The sequence below is a fragment of the Natator depressus genome, chromosome 7 (assembly GCF_965152275.1).
Source record: "Natator depressus isolate rNatDep1 chromosome 7, rNatDep2.hap1, whole genome shotgun sequence".
NCBI lineage: Eukaryota > Metazoa > Chordata > Testudines > Cheloniidae > Natator > Natator depressus.
This window is the reverse complement of record NC_134240.1, coordinates 80,720,683-80,738,040: the sequence shown is the minus strand read 5'-3', so window position 1 is coordinate 80,738,040 and position 17,358 is coordinate 80,720,683. Positions and strand designations below refer to the sequence as shown.

The 17,358-nt window shown below is 40.7% G+C and overlaps 1 protein-coding gene across 1 annotated transcript in view; it reads right to left on the bottom strand.

Annotated features, from left to right (window-relative positions):
- Positions 1–1,130: 1,130 nt before the first annotated feature.
- The window catches only part of TET1 (tet methylcytosine dioxygenase 1), a 122,729-nt gene continuing 106,501 nt past the window's right edge, over positions 1,131–17,358 (bottom strand). Inside the window, exons 11-12 of the mRNA XM_074958895.1 lie at positions 14,117–14,456; positions 1,131–3,537 (exon numbers count right to left, since the gene is read on the bottom strand). Coding sequence (XP_074814996.1) covers positions 2,396–3,537; positions 14,117–14,456 — 1,482 coding nt within the window. The 3' untranslated portion in view covers positions 1,131–2,395. The remainder of the gene's footprint in view (positions 3,538–14,116; positions 14,457–17,358) is intronic.

Genomic DNA, 17,358 nt, shown 5'->3' with positions numbered 1-17,358 from the left:
ACAAGTTTTAAAATGGAAATCTAAGGCACACAAAATACCATAATGATTTAATGTATACTGTACTTTACATATTCAAGAAGCAGAAAACTGCTGATACAAAATGATGGCATAATATTGACATTTTTATTATTTATAATCCCTTCATATTCTGTACTTGAACTAACAGGCTTTAAACTAAAATTTGCAGCATATGGGGTTTTCACAAATTTTACTTTGAGCTAGATAAAATACAAAGAATGGGTCCAATCCTCCTGTCCTTATCCATTAAGATTCCTGTTAATTTCAATAGTCAGTCTACATAAGGATTTTAGGTTTAGCCCAATATCATTACATAGTGATTGCAACTTTAGGCCTTGATTCTGCAAATACTGAATTCATTGGACCTGCTCCTACCTGTAAGTATTTTCAGGATCAGGGTTCTAGTTAGCACTGTGTGTAAAAAATAAAATTCACATATTCTTTGTACCAAAACTGTAAATATCACAATTATTATATAACTTTTAAAGAAAAAAGCACCTTGTCTAGGTATTAGATAAAGTGGATCTAGACATTTCAGATTACTTTTGTTACAGCACCACTGCATTATAGTATTATCAAGTATATTACTGGTATAAGTTCTCAATAGAAAATACTAACCTCAGTTACATCTATGGGATTACATACACTGTGAGTATTCACAGGTAAAATTAAGGTAGAGCTTGACCCGTAGGATCTTATCCCACAACCATTATGCACAAGAGTAGGCCTTACTTGGGTAGTCCCACTGACTTTAATTGGACTGAGAAGGTGAGTAAGGCTTGCAGGACAAGGTCCTTACTTAAACAACTTTTTTGTCTGGTGATTAGATGATTCAATAAATAAATAATAAAACAGAAATGAGGAAGAGAGAAGAATCAGAGAAAGAAGAGTGGGATGGATGCTACATTATTTCTGAATGGAGTGTCTACTTTTCCTCATTTAGCAAAACGTCACCATAATCATTTGGTGATGTGTGAATTTTCCAACTGAAATGCAGAACATAAATTCAAATGTTTGGAACTAACAACTGTTCCCATATGAAATGTATAAATAAATCATTGTTAAAAATGATACAAAACATGCTTGTAAAAAAAAAAAAAAAAAAAAAAAAACCCACTGAACTGAAAAAGCATTCTAATAGCTAGTGAACATTCTGGAAGGGAATTATCAAATAAGACTTGCTGTTAAACATTAGATATTGAAAATTTCTTACTTTTTTAACAATTAGTTTGTCATTTTTATAACTTTTTTTCAGAACAGAGTAAGGCAACTCTAGGGGGTACCTTTTTTTTTTTTTTTTTTTAAATCCCAAAACGATCCTACCCCTGAGGCATTAGGAACATTTGGTTGTGTCACATAACTTGCACTGCTTTAGATGAGTCAGACTAATGTGCTTATTGCTCAAATAAATCATCATAATTTGTCTTTAAAAAATTAATTATTTAATTCCCCAATAGCAACACACATTGAACAAGATGTTTCTTCATTCCATATTTGTAAATAATTAAAAGTTTCTGCATTTTATTACTCTTCTGTTTATATGTAACATAAAAATCTTCAATGGAAAAAGGGAAAGTCTAAAAACAATCACATATGTCATTAGCATACATATTGCAATTGTAACAGTATGGAAATCTACACAGCAAGAACAAAATGATTTCTTCTGTAGAGTATGCACAAACCTTAGACAATATGATCCTCATACTATACTAGTTCAAGTTAATTTTAAAAATAGAAAGTGCTTTTAAAATATATATTTACAGCTTACAAACAACTTCCAGCCATCACTAGTGATAACTTCATTTTATACATTATGAAAACTCTAGAGAGAGAGAATTTCATTGGTTCTCTTAAAAGATTTATCTGTAATTTGGACTTTTTAGCAATGATTGGAAGTTGTTGGAGCAATGGCACCATGAAGTAATAATTCAGCTTATTTTTACTGTTTGATGTGGTCAAGCACCAAGAACTGTGTAGAGCTATCACTGTATAATTTGATTTTACATCATAAAATGTGAATCTGTTAAAATCCCTATAAATGACTTGTTCTGTAGTAAACAGATTTGATTTAAAGCACCAAAATATAATTTCCTAAAGGTAATAAACTGAATGATTCAATCAAGGTTAATAACCTAACCAAAATCTTCTTTTAGAACATATTAAAACTATACAATTTTTTTTTTTGCTTAAAATGTGCTCAAGCACCACCAAATGTTAAAATATAAAGTCACAGTTTAAGATAAATCCCCATTTTTACCTCAGCCTTAAAATGGTTGAGATGAACAAATAGTAAACTACACATGACTCTGTTCTTTAACAGCACCTTAAAGAAATACTGTATAACACTGCACCAAGGCAAGGCATCTGCTACTAAAACCTATGCCCAATGGTTATAGGGCCCTGCAACTCTAGTGAGGGCATAAGAAGACACTGTTATTACATTATCTTGAGTTACTGTTAACGCTCTGCGTGATGGAATTTGGTTGAACTCATTTTCTTCATAGAAAATCTCTCTGGTTTCACTGCTCTGCTTGGTTTTCCTGCTGCTAGATTTTAGTTCAGTATTTTCAGTCCCTAATCTTTCTGCTTCTTTTTCCTTCTCTTTTGCTCTCTCAGCCATCTTTGCTTCCCACATTGCTAATCCATGTTTTGGCTCATTTAAATTTTTGTGTTGGTAGAAGACTAAAGAGATTCGTGTGGGATGACTGCGGTTTGGTTTCTTAATGGGTGTTGTGGCATGAAGTTCACGTCTTGCACATTCAATTAAGATAGAACCATGAGAAGGTGCCACAGCAACACCACCAATATCATCATCCAAAAAATTGTGCTCACTGTCAGACCACATTTCATCAGCTTTTTCTTCAGAATCCATTGGTTCTGCCAGCACATTTCTTTGCTTTTCATCACTAGCTTTGGAATCACAAATTTGTTCTTGATGGGAGCCACCTTTTTCCACTGGACATTTATGAGACGTGTTAGCTTCGTTTCTGGTTACATCCTTTGCCGGAGAGTTTAATGGTACCGACATATCACAAGGGTTGATCGATTGCGAAGGAGCATTTTCTAATTGCAGTTGACAATTTTGCTTGTCATCTGGTAGGTGTTCAAGTATACTATGCAGGGGGTCTTTAAGGGTTGGGTGGTCTGAAACAGTAATATCTGGAAGAATTGGTGGCACACCATTCCTCTTTTCATTCAGCAAAATTCCAGTATAATCTTTAACTGACACATCAAAATTCTTACATTTAATATAAGGTGTGACATGAGGTTGCTTACTACTGCATTCAAAATACCCGTAGGGAACTGAAAAATCTTGTTGAATATCAGTCACTGCTGTTATGCTAGGCTTATGTGTTAATGACGAATAAGGATGTAAACTATCCACCTTAAAAGGGGAGGAAGCAGTATATTGTTTTAATACAGAGCAACTTTTAGTAGCATTTGAAGTATGTTTCATGGCATAAAGGTGATCTGAAGTCTCCATTTTTATTCCAGGTTGCAAAGCATCTGTTTTGTTCCCTAAAAAAAAATGCATACCAAAACGTAAGTATCTTTTCCTTGTTCAGTTATTCAAAATATAGCTTATTATAGTGATGTTTCCCACTTGTTCAATAATTTGGAAGATATGGACAGTGACTACATTTTTTCAAAATGATCAAATTTATGTCATTGGGACTATTTGTACGACTTTAAAGCATGCATGAGTATTTGCTGAATTAGGGTTTTAATCACTTCATTACAGACTGGTCAATGCTGGTGTATAAAACAGAAAACATGCATAAAAGTCTTGCCTAAATTATTTTATTCATCCCTCTGTAAAATATTCTTTTATCAAATAAGCACCATATGTAGAACTATCATAATTCAGTGACTGTTTTACCCCAAATTATGATCCAAGAAAACGTTTATTTCAGCTTGTTTCCAATTCAACACAAAAACCTTCCTCTATTACAATAACTGCTTAATTAAATAGCGGATTATTATTCACACAGTTCAGTGGATTCATCTGAAGATATGATCCAGGTAAATCCATTTTTGCAGAGTGGCAACAACTGATTTGACTCTGTCTTCTGTTTGTTTGTTTGCCAAATTAGAGTGGTTCCAAATTTTGTCTGAAACATATTTGGCTCAATTTTTGTCTGTTCTTTAGTCATAGCTAGTCTTTCTTGACCTGTTGCAAATTGTGTACTTTCATGCGGTGCCCTCCTCAGCTGGTTTGTTCTTGTAATAAATAAGAGTTTGATCTAAAGTCATAGGAAAGACTCCCATTAGCTTTGATGGGCTTTGGATCAGGACCTGGAATTGTTTAATGGCTGCCTTGCTGACAAACTGGCATGCCATAGAGAATTCTTGAACATTTTCATAAAAGACAGGTTCTCAAGAAGTTTCTTCTGTGCTCCATAAATATATGGAATGCTCAAGTATCTGTCTAATGAATACTAACTATAGAAGTACTGTTTCCTTTAGTAAATGGTGCCTTTCTAATTGGATATTAGTAGTACTGGAGATAGGCATCTATATCTAACTAAAATGAAAGAAAAGGAAACTGAGGTACAGTGAACACATAATCCAATTAATACACAGGTGATTTAATTTATGGAGGTTACTTATCTAAATTGACATTTCTGAGTATTAAAAATCTTATAATTCTTTTCTTTTAAAGACCCCCTCAGTGAAATACAAAATAAAACTACATTAGTCATTTACTTAAAAACAATACAGACACCTTCCTAAAAATGTAACACAGTAAGTTTAGCCTAGTAATTAAAATGAAATCTGAGTGACATGGTGGGTACATACCATAAAATCAAGGGAGAAACAAAAATACATTTAAGTTTAGTAAAGACAGAAGAATCACAATTAAATGCCCAGTTGCTGGAAAGAATTTGACATTGCTTGGTGGTTACTAGTATATATTCTTAATCACCTGGCAGTGAACTCCAGTTGAAAAGGCAACTGTGCATGTTGAGACTACATTTGACATAGTGGCAGAAGTTAATATTTTCCACCTAGAGAATATCCATATTCAAGCAGAGAAACACAAAAACATTTTTTTTTGTAGATCTTGTAATATGTGGAGCTAGAAACTCCTCTGAAAATAAAACCAAAACAAAAGAGACAAGAGATGGTTATGACTGGAAGAAAAAAATATTACAAAGGAGCCTGAAAAGTTAATTCAAAACTATTAGATACACAGAAATTATTAAGAGTACATGTAGGACACTGCTGTTTCCAGGGACCCTCTCTCTCCAAATACCAACTGGACTACTGGAGTTGGCCAGCATATTGCCCTATTTTGGTCTCACAGTTTGGGACCCATTTTTATTGGCATATAGGAACCAGCTGAAAAGCTTAGCTATAGAGCTTTTCATCTTTAAATTACTGGTTCAATTCTGCTTCAGCCTAGTAGAAACGACAGTCAGTACCATCTGATGGCAGTTTGGTGACATATATGGAGCGAGCAAAGTCCAAGGACTGAATGGTTATGAGTAATCCTTTCATCTTTAGAAGTGATTCATTCAGAACAGAATACAGGCACATTAGCAGGACTATGTGAGGAAGTCTGCAGTATCTCTACCTTTATTGTACTTATTTTGTGCATATATGATTTCAAGAGCTGTCAAAACGGGCATCTTTCCCAAGCACAAAAGTTTTTAAAGTATAGAGGTACTCAGATCAGGAGGTGTGAGGTATTTGCAGGGGTTAGAGAGGAGAAAACCTCATTTAGTACTTAGTCATCCACAAAGGACTGCCCAGAGCCAGTCACTATATATCAATGCTGCATGCATGCTGTACCTGCTCAAAGCAGCACCCGAAACATGGCCTGCAGCATAGGTGCCAACTCCATGGGTGCTATAAGGCTGGAGCACCCACAGAAAAAAATTAGTGGGTGCTTAGCACCCACTTGCAGCCAAGCTCCCCTCCCTGCCTCATCCCCCGCAGTGCCTCCAGCTTGCCGGTGGCCTCACCTATCCTCCCCCTTCCTCCCAGTGCCTCCCGCCTGCTGCGGATCTGCTATTCTGCAGCATGCAGGAGGCACTGGGAGGGAGGGGGAGAAGTGGGGATCGGGTGTGCTCGGGGGAGGGGATGGAACAGGTGGGGTGAAGATTTGGGGGAAGGGGTGGAGTGGGGACGGGGTCTGGGGCTGAGTGGGGGTTGAGCACTCCCAGGAAAAGTTGGAAGCTGCCATCTGTGGCCTGAGGGTTGAAAATAACTCTTCCTCATCAGCATAACAACAAACTACAATAATTTAGGGTCTCAGCTGAGCAAAGTACGTGCTTAACAAAGTTCACTCAATCTGCTTCTGCTACCACAATATTAAAAAAAAATGCAAATTTTATCTGATTGAAAAATTTGTCATGATCATACCACGGGCACTTCAGTAGCAGGAATACATTTTATAATAGGAAGAGAAGATGTTTTATGAGCTATTTGTGAGTATTCCAGTGGAAAAATAAGTAGAGCTAAGTTCAAAGGGGAACTTTGATCTTAATGGTTTAATAAACACTTGAAAAATGTTTACTATTTACCATTCATTTTCCCCATAAAAGGTTTACAGTGATTTACTTAATGAAGAAAGAGGGGAGTAAAGGACTAAAAAAACTGAAATAAATATGATCAAGTTGCACTCTGATTATTAGTAGCATAAGATAAAGTCAGAGTATTGTATTCTAAGACCAAGAACTCTAAAGTCTTTGAAGAATTGTATTCCCAAACCAAAAAGAAAAGGCCTTTGCTAAATGGAGTTAAGGGCATGGGAGCCAGATTTGTATAATGTTTGGTGGTGCCCAGCACAGTCGTCCCATCCATAGGACGGACTGGGGCAACTCCCTCAGGCCCCTTGCACTGGGGGGCCCTGCGCTTCAAGGCGATGCGGGTTCTAGGGCGGCCTAGGGGATTAGCGGGCGGCCTGGTGCCAGCAGCAGTGAGTGATGGTATGGCATCCAAGGATGGCATGGCATGGTATTGCCACCCTTACTTCTGTGCCAGCAGCCACCGCTCTCCAGCATCCCAGCTCTTAAGGCAGTGCAGAAGTAAGGGTGGCAATACTGCATCCCCACTACAGTAACCTTGCAACCCATCCCCACAATCCTCTTTTGGTTCGGGACCCCCAATTTGAGAAATGCTCCTCTTTCCACTGAAATCTGTATAATAAAGACCAGATTTCATGGGGGAGACCAGATTTAACTGTCTGTGACGCATTTTTCATGGCCGTGAATTTGGTGGGATCCTACTGATGATGTTTCACTCCACGCATCTGTCCCTGAATGTAAAACAGTAACAGGGAAAATTGTGAAACTCAAGATGTTTTTAAACTGTGGCTGCAAAGATTGGTGTGTTTTGGTGTAAATGCTAAATTAATGAACATTAGTCTATCAACAATGCAAGGTACTCCTGTTAGATCACTTCTCAATGTTCAGCCACCAACGTGATGAAGATGGGCAGTTTTTGGTCCGAGGACTCTCTCATTGTTTTCAGGTTTTCTGCGATAAAGCTCACAAAGAAAAATTAAATGAGTTTGGGAGAACTTTCGTGTATTTCTATACTTTCTGTTTTTGAAGGGTTTTGTTTGCTCACCACCAACTTCTTATGAGAAAAAACATTTTTTCAACTTGGAGAAAAAAACATCTTTTAATCAACAAGATCACATACAAGACAAAATTTCCAAGATCACAGAGAAGACGCAAGCAAAAGATACACTATATGGAAAATGTTTCCACATTAAAGCCACTCCTTTGTACCGGCAATCCCATATAAACAAGTAAATATTAATTTACTTATTAATACCTCTACAACAGTGGTTTACATGCAATAGATTTATGTTCTCAGGAGTATATTTTTCACTATCAGGTAGTTGCCACTGTCAGGAACAGGTTATTGGACTACATGAATCCCTACCCTGATCTGATATGGCAATTTCTATGTTCCTAAAAAAGTTAAGGAGAGTCCCTGAAGCTTGGCACTAAAAATTACACTTTTTCCCTAGAGAGATTTTAATATACCTGCTGGATCATTTTTCCTGATTAGTACATTGGATTATTTCATTGGTTACTTAGTTGGTAGTTTGGTTTTAAACTAATTATTTTATATTTTTCTACCTTACTTTAACCTGCATTAGCCATCTGCTGACCCAGTTGCCTAGGACAGTGGTTCTCAAAGCCGGTCCGCCGCTTATTCAGGGAAAGCCCCGGCGGGCTGGACTGGTTTGTTTACCTTACGCGTCCGCAGGTTGGGCCGATCGTGGCTCCCACTGGCCGCAGTTCGCTGCTCCAGGCCAATGGGGGCTGTGGGAAGTGGCGCGGGCCAACGGACGTACCGGCCGCCGCTTCCCACAGCCCCCATTGGCCTGGAGCAGTGAACCGCGGCCAGTGGGAGCCGCATTGGGCCGAACCTGCGGTGGCAGGTAAACAAACTGGCCCGGCCCACCAGGGGCTTTCCCTGCACAAGCGGCGGACCGGCTTTGAGAACCACTGGCCTAGGAAATACAAATCCTTTGGAACATGGTTATCTTTTTCCTTATTAACTCTGTCCCCAGTTTTAGTTTTGTCAAACTAAACAAATTTGAAGATCTTGTTTTTGATGATCTCCCAAATAATTTACAGGTTATGTACAAAAGGCATCCTCCAACTGACCGTGGTTACCCACCACACTTGTAATCCCTACAGCTCCTCTCTCTCCAGCACCCTATTTTATTTCCAGGTTTCTGATATTTTACTGTAGGTTATACCTCAGATATTAACTGCTTTCTCAAATACTTTTTGACATCTGTTATTATGGTGGAAAAATTTATTATGGTGAAAAAATATGAAAAAGTTATTACGGTGAAAAAGTTACTCCCTGATTCTCTAATTTGTGGGCAGGGAGGATTTCTTCCTAACCCTTGTACCATCTTCTGTTAGTTGTCAACCTCATGTGTCCTGAAACATGGGAGTTTGTATCTTTTAGCTAAAATGTTTATCCCATCTAATGTAATAATGGCTGGACTCATTTTCCGTATCCATTTTTAATCATTTTAAATTGGCTAAGATCTTGTCCTTAATGATACTTTGAAGCAAGGAGTTCCGTAAGTTAACTATACCTTATGTAAAAAAGTATTTCCTTTTATTAGTTTTGGACTTGCTACCTTTCAATTTAATTAAATGTCCCTCTGTTCTTATATTATAGGAAACATTGAACAGGAGCACCTGAGCTGCTTGCTTTGAAACATTCATAGTTTTGTCTAGCTCTTGTCAAGTCACTTCTCTAAACTATAGAGGCAATCCTTGCTATCTTCTCATGGGGGAATTTTTCCATGCTTCTAATAATTTTCTAATTCCCTGTCTCTGAACCCCTTCCATTTCTGCTATATCTTTTTTTAAACTGTGTGATCAAAACTAAACACAATATTTCAGGTGGGGATTGGTAAATTTCTTAGCTGATAAATTTCTGTCTGCTGCCAGAATTGTGGAAGACGCCGCTACATATGAGCTATGCCCCTCCACTGCCGTTTCCAGAGGCTGTTCAAAGCTGTAGCACAGCCCATGCTAGTCACACTCCTTCTCTAGCCAGCTGCCAGATGATTCATTCCAAAGCTATGCGAAAACTTGTAAATACAACTAATAACAATAACGTCAATGCTAACCAATAAACTGTACGGTAGACTACGGCCTACAAGCATAACTATCCAAATTAAATACTGTTCCATGCTTAGGAAGCCATCCAGGGAGGGTAGAATTGTGGGAGATGCTGCTATCAGAAAGGAAATGATCAGGTAAAGAAATTTATTATTCTGCAGCCCAGAATCTCCCACAATTTTGATATGTATGGGAAGTATCAAGCAGTGAACAGAACTAGGGAGGAATAAAAAAAACAGAATGAGATAGGGAAGACAACCCCTCTCCTCTGGGTTAATTGCCAAAATGCCAATGGTATTACTGGACCACCATTTGTAGCACCTTTCTTCCAAAGGAGGCCTCTGTGGAGGACAGAAAGCTCACTAACCCACTGTGCAACTGAGCTTGCCTGAGGAGTGCAGAGTTCCAATCACTTGGGAGGATAGTATACCACAGCAACACTTCCCTCTCAATAGCCAGGCTGTCAGATGTGGACAGTCTGGGTCTGGATGGAGGAATGAGCCTTGCTAAAGGATGTCTGGTCTCACTTCTAGCTGCAATGGTGTTTCCAATTTCAGTTTTATCAGACTGGAGAACTCTTGTCTCCTTTGCCAATGCAGACATAGCACTATCACCTTTGCTCCTTCTCACCTTATCTTCTGGATCACCTTTTCTAGAAGTGGAAAGGCAGGGAATGTGTACAGCAGGCCCTGTGGCCATCTCTGTGAAAGAGGATAAATCCCCAGGGATTTGGGATCTGCTTCTCTCGTGAAGTACTTCAACTGCCTGTCTTATTGGAAAACCCGGAGATGGCCCACCCCTAGGCCAGATTGGACTACAGCAGGCCAGAGCGGCTGTGCAGACAGGCAGCCAATCAGAGAGGGCTTGCGGGGAGCCAATCAGGGCCAGGCTAGGCCTTATATAAAGGCTGCCCAGGCAAGAGGCAGGCAGTCTCTCCCAGGCCTTCAGAGGGTGAAGGTCTGTCTCCTGTGTGAGCAGCCCAGCCCAGCCAGGGGGAGCAGAAGGGAACTCCTGCCCGGTACCTGCCAAGCTGCGGGCCCTGAGAAAAGAGCTTAGCCGGTGCAAAGGGGCCAAAGGGGAAACGGCCCAGGGAGAGAGAGCCAGAGAAGGGGCGAGAAGGAGGGCAGGCAGGAAGCCTGCCGCCAAAGGGTCCCTGGGTCAGGACCCAGAGTAGAGGGCAAGCCAGGGTCTCCCACTTCCCCCTTGCACTTACACCTACACCTGGCTGTTAGGAGTGGCCATCACGGACTGCACCAGATCCCTGCCAAAAGGGGTTAGACTTCGGGGTGTGGTTGGCCATTGCGGCTGGGGTGAAGAGAAGAACTGCTGATAATGCCGCCCCCGCCCCGGAAGGGGGTGAGCGTGGACTAGGAGACGCTGCCGGAGGGCAGTGTCCTGAAGAGGACCAAGTGAGAAGGGAGCAACGTGGGTCCAGATGCCAACAGAGGGCGAGAGATGGACAGGACATCACCAGCGGAGGGTGTGCCACATGGACTGAGCTAATTCCCAGAGTGACCAACAGGAGGTGTCGCGGTGGTGAGTCCCAACCCTGTCACATTGCCCTTTGTTCTTGCGATTGGTGAACACGTTGACTGCCAGAAGGCTGAACTGCAAAATCAAAGTGAAGACTTCCTGATTTAGTCACCATTCTGAGCTGTGCATCTGTTGAGCCAATCTGCCTTTTGATTCAGCTCTTCTTTTAGGTGTATTGCTCTTATGGAAGGGAGAGTCCTCTCTGCCCATTCAATTATCTCCATTGCTTCTGTGTGTAGAGTTACACTCCTTGTTTCCCTGCAATTGTTGATATACAACCACAGTAGTCATGTTGTCTGACTTGACTAGAACATGTTCACCCTTTAGGCAGTTCAGGAACTTTCATAGGGCTAGACTGACAGCTATGAGGTCCAAAGGATTCATGTTCTGGTACCTTTCTCTGATGTTCCAGGTATTCTGCACGGTCTTGTGCCAGAGATACACTCCCTATCCCGTCAAGCTGACATTGGTTGTGAGTACCTGTGAATCTGGAAGGCATGTGGGAAAATCCTTGTGGATATTCTGTGGGTCTGTCCACCATCTTAGAGAATCCGGTACTCAGTTTGGAACCAGTACTCAATCCTGCATGCATTCTGGTGAGTGGTTCCCTGCTTTCCGCAGAAAAGTCTGCATGCATCTGATATGGGACCTTGCTCATCGGGTGACTCCACAAAACCAGGAGGCCCAGTAGCTGTAGACACTGAGCTATGGCCAGTCTTGCTCACTTTAACAAGACGGGTATCAGGTTCTGGATCTTGTGGAATCTGTCCAGTTATGGACAGACCGTTGGCACAGAAGTGTCAATTTCAACTCCCAAATGAACTATCTTTGTGGAGGGAGTCAAGGAACTGCTCTTGGTATTTATCACAAATCCGTGTGCTTGAAGTAGATCCAGTGTCCGAATTGTGGCACTCTGTGGTGCTGGTTGGGTTGGAGCTCTAATGCTGATGTCCTCTAGGAAGGAATACAGATGAGTGTTGTGAGACCTGAGTCTAGCTATTATTACCACCAGCACCTTTGTAAAGACCCTGAGCCTGTGGTCCAATGAAAGCCAAATGAGAGAGTTTGGTACTGGTAGTGGACTGTGCCATATGCAAATCTCAGCAGTCTGTGAAGGCATGGTAGCATGGGAATGTGGAGAGACACTGCTGTTAAATCCACAAAGCAAGGAAGTCCCCTTTGAAACAGGGATGCTACTGTTGAAGCTAGGGTCTCCTTCTGGAATCTAATTTTCTTCATCCATTTGTTGAGCTGCTTGAGAGCCAAGATTGCTCAACACCCCCATCCGTCCACCCTGTATACTTCTATACAATCAAGAAAATGGAGTATTGTTGTAAGAATCTTTCTTCCGAGGGAACCTTTTATATATTCTCCTGTATCCAGGAGAGGCGAGATTTTGTTTAACACTCACTCATGTTTGATGGGATTGCTGTCTCTGGTGAAGATTTAGAAGGCAGGTTTAGACAGCTTTTAGGTTTGCCCATAAGTACCTGCTCAGGTTGGATCTGGATTGTGGATGCAACATTTTTGCACATGGTTTCGAACACTTCAGGGCAACCCCGCCCCGTTGCATTTTTTCTGTATCCTGCTCAAAACCTGAATCTGAGAGCTACCTTCATCGGACAAGGAGGAGGTGTCTGAGGGTACATCTACACTGCAATAAAACACCCACAACTGGTCCATGTCAGCCGATTTGGGCTCATGGGGCTTGGGAGGGTCCCAGAGCCCATCTCTAACCTGAGCCCAAAAGTCTACATTACAATTTTATAGCCCCATGAGCCCGAATTAGCTGATATGGGCTAGCCACGGCTGTTTTACTGCAGTGTAGCCATACCCTCAGAGCCCAGGCTCCAGCCTGAGTCTGAGTGCCTGCACTTTAATTTTTACCCCCGCAGCCTGAGTCCTCTGAGCCTAAGTCAATTGACCCAGGCTCTCAGACTTGGTGTCATGGGTTTTTATTGCAGTGTAGACGTATCCTTCATCAGAGGGTAAACACCTCTTTGATTTTTTTATGCCTTTTATTTTCCTTTTTGCTATTTTTGGATTTTTTTAGACTTTATGGCCTGCTTTGCAGATATTGTCACCTGGTTGTGGACAGTGCATTGTCTGTTGTGGCTTGCTTTATGCAGTGCATTGAGCCCTCTGAATAGATCTCCCTCAGTGTCCTCCACCTAAGGGTTTCAATCCTTGTGGCTGGGGAGTTTCGGTATCAACTTGCGATCTCAGATACAGAAGTGTAAATCTAAAGTAACTTAGAGTATAGTGGAGTTATGCCACATTTACACTGCAGAAAGTGAGATCAGAGATTCCCAAGAGAGGGATGTGCTCATTTTTATCTCTACAATACAAAGCAAAATCTAAGTGTGCTTTATTCAGCCAGTATCAGGTTCTGCCACTCCCTCTCTTACTTTCAGTATTTAAAGGAATAAATGAGAATGAGAAATATTAAAACAACTTTTACCTTAAATTTGGTAAAATTGACGTCTTTTTGCAAATCACTTGCTTTGCTGCACCATCCATATAACCAGTGATGCAAATAAGAAAACTATAGTCAATTCATGCTCCTTATGAAGAGAAAAACATCACAAACAAGCTGCCACACAACATGTGGAGAAACAGTCCTCGTACTTCTTTGTATAAATGACTGACATTTAGAGAACTCGCCCCGAAGTAACATTTCAAGATCTTCCTATGGTCATTATTAAAATAAGCGATCTCTGAAATTTTTCCATTGTCACCATATCATTATCTATAATTTTTACAATCTAGTACTATACATAAATTTTTGTGTGATCACCTGCTCCCTTCTGCAAAAATATCTGAATATAGTGACTCCTTCACAAGTCTGTAGAAGGTGTAATATGCAAATATTTCTAAAAAAGTGAACGCTGAGGAGGCAACTGGTTTTGTAAATTAGATAAGACACATAGCACAGTATAAATATCACTTACCTAAATACTGTGACGTTTTACCAAGATTTTCAGGAGCTCCAATTTTCAGCTTTGCTGGTGTTGAATATTTCTTATCTGCTAATGTCTGCTTTTCAACTTGTGTCTTCTTTATATCTGGCTTCTTTTTCTTTGTAGCTCTAAGTGGCTCAGCTAACATCCGTACTTCTCTGGGAAAAGCAGTAAGCACCTGTATTGCTCCTGCTTTTATCTTAGCTTCCAGTCCCTCCTCAGTGCCAAATTCATCTGTCTGTGAAATTTTGTAAAGAGGCAACACATGTAGCTGTTCATCGTTCGGTATCACCCCCACTGAACGGTTATCTTCTTTTGTTAATGTGCAGACCTGACCAAAAAAAGAAGATAATAAATAAACCTCCGTTTACAAGTTACAGAAGTTATCTGAACGCTTAATCATTTATCCTTTTAACTGGATTTATGGCCCTAAACATTCCCCACTAGATCCATAATAACAAAGGAACAGGCCTTTTAAACACATACACTTGACAATCTCAGTGATGATCTGAAAGGGGATTTAGAATAGGGATGGATTAACTGGTTCTTACAGAGTAAGAAGAAATGGCTCCCAACTCTAATTCAAACCTTTGTAAAAGTTTGGTTAAATTAACCCTCTTTTCCCAGCACTGACTCTGTACTGTAATAAAGTGATGAGGTCCAGCAAATCTGCAGTCTCTCTGTTCACTAAAATTATACGCTGTTCTAAGATGCAAAATTTGAAAGGAGAAACCTGCTTGGATCAAGCCTGATACGGACCCCACTGCATAGTTGTGAATAAATACTGGGGGTATTTATTCTAATAGTTCAAAACCATTGCCGAACCTTTGAGGTGCTTCCAAACTTCTGGACCTCTAGAGGTTTGCCCATTACTAATATAGTAAATTCACCCTAAAAAAAGTGATTAAAATCGCCACTACCCTTCTTCCCTAACTACAGAAGCTTTCTGAACAAGAGAAACATAGACTAAATTAATCTTGTTACATTCCATGCACTTCAATGGATAAATTTTGCTCTACATGTATAAACAAGTCTATGATTAATCACACATTCATCAATATATTCATGGTATTCATAAGAAAATGATTAGCTTTCACAAAAATATACTGCATTACTAGAAAACCATGCATGAATGATATGGCTAAGCTAATTTTCCATTTGTCCTGTGAGGTATTGACTGCACACATATAGCCATTTGAGCACCTCCCAAAGATGAGAGATGCTTTCTAAATAGAAACATGTCATTCCATAAGTATGTAGGTTATATGTGATCCCAATCACTGATGTTGAATCAAAATTTCCAGACTCTTGTCATCTTGCCCATAGTTCCAGGAGGGAATAATAATAAAACCTTTATTTTATAGCACATTTGTCATACAAATGCATTACAAAAATTATTTATAGAATTAATAATATAATTAATGAAACTAATAAAAACCTAATTAAATCTAATTAGGGATCTATGAAGAAATTATATGTAATGCTGAATGACTGCAGAACAACAGAGAGAAAGAAATTAAGAGGCATAGATAAGAAATGAGAATTTTTTAGGTGATATTTTAAAACAGGATTTAGAGAAGGGCTCTCCAGAAGGGAAGATGAAGGAACAACTAGAAGCTGATGAGTGGCATATACTGTTACGTTTGTCCACATTTACTTAATTCTACTGGCTGTGCTGACTATGGGGGGGAGGGGAGAGAGATTTTCAAAGACAAAAATAGGATTTCGGCATCTAACTCTCATTAGCTTTCAATGGGAGTTATGTACCTGTGCCTTTGAAAAATCTCCCCATATATCTGCACACAAACTTGCGTACTAGCCTCAAAAACTTGCGTTCTAGCCTACAAATCAAGACGATTGAATCCATAAGAGAAAGTTACTTACCATATAGTAAATGGATGCTCTTTGAGATGCATGGTCCCTATCTGCATTCCATTGTGGGTATAAATGTGCTCCATGTTCCTGGAGCCAGAGAATTTTGAAAGCAATGTCCCTTGGTCCGCACATGTGCCCTGGCTCACCTTGTGCCTCCAGATGAGGAGATAAAAGGCAGGACGAACCAACCGCCTCTCCAGTTTCTTCTCCACCTCCACCGTGAATCGAAGAAGAGGCGAAGCAGAGGGGAAAGAGGGCGAATAGTGGAATACAAATAGGGACCACATAGCTCAAAGAACCTCCAGTTACTTAGGCCTGGTCTACATGACGAGTTTGTCAGATTTAGCAGCGTTAAATCGAATTAACCCTGCACCCATCCACACAATGAAGCCATTTTTTCGACATAAGGGGCTCTTAAAACCGATTTCTGTACTCCTCCCCAATAAGGGGATTAGTGCTGAAATCGACATTGCCATTTCAAATTAGGGTTAGTGTGGACGCAATTCAAAGGTATTGGCCTCCGGGAGCTATCCCACAGTGCATATTGTGACCACTCTGGACAGCACTCTGAACTTGGATGCACTGGCCAGGTGTACAGGAAAAGCCCCAGGAACTTTTGAATCTCATTTCCTGTTTGGCCAGGTGAGCTCATCAGCACAGGTGACCATGCAGTTCCAGAATCAAAAAGAGCTCCAGCATGGACCGAACGGGAGGTATTGGATCTGATCGCTGTATGGGGAGAAGAATCCATGCTATCAGAACTACGTTCCAAAAGACGAAATGCCAAAACATTTCAAAAAATCTCCAAGGCCATGAGGGACAGAGGCTACAGCAGGGACGCAACACAGTGCCGCTTGAAACTTAAGGAGCTCAGACAAGCATACCAGAAAACCAAAGAATCAAACGGACGTTCCGGGACAGAGCCCCAGACATGCCGCTTCTATGCTGAGCTGCATGCAATTCTAGGGGGGGCCGCCACCACTACGCCACCCCTGTCCATGGACTCCGATGATGAGGTACTCTCCGCCATGCCTGAGGATTTTGCGGACAGGGAAGATGAGGAAGAGGAGGAGGAGGACGAGCTTGAGGAGCGCTCACAGCACACCGTTCTTCCCGACAGCCAGGATCTTTTCATCACCCTGACTGAAATACCCTCCCAACCCAATGAAGTCGGAGAAGGGACCTCTGGTGAGTGTACCTTTTAAAATATAATACATGTTATAAAAGCTAGTGTTTTTTAATGATTAAGTAGCCCTGAGGACTTGGGATGCATTCGTGGCCAGTACAGCTACTGGAAAAGTCTGTTAATGTGTCTGGGGACGGAGCAGAAACCCTCCAGGGACATCTCCATGAAGCTC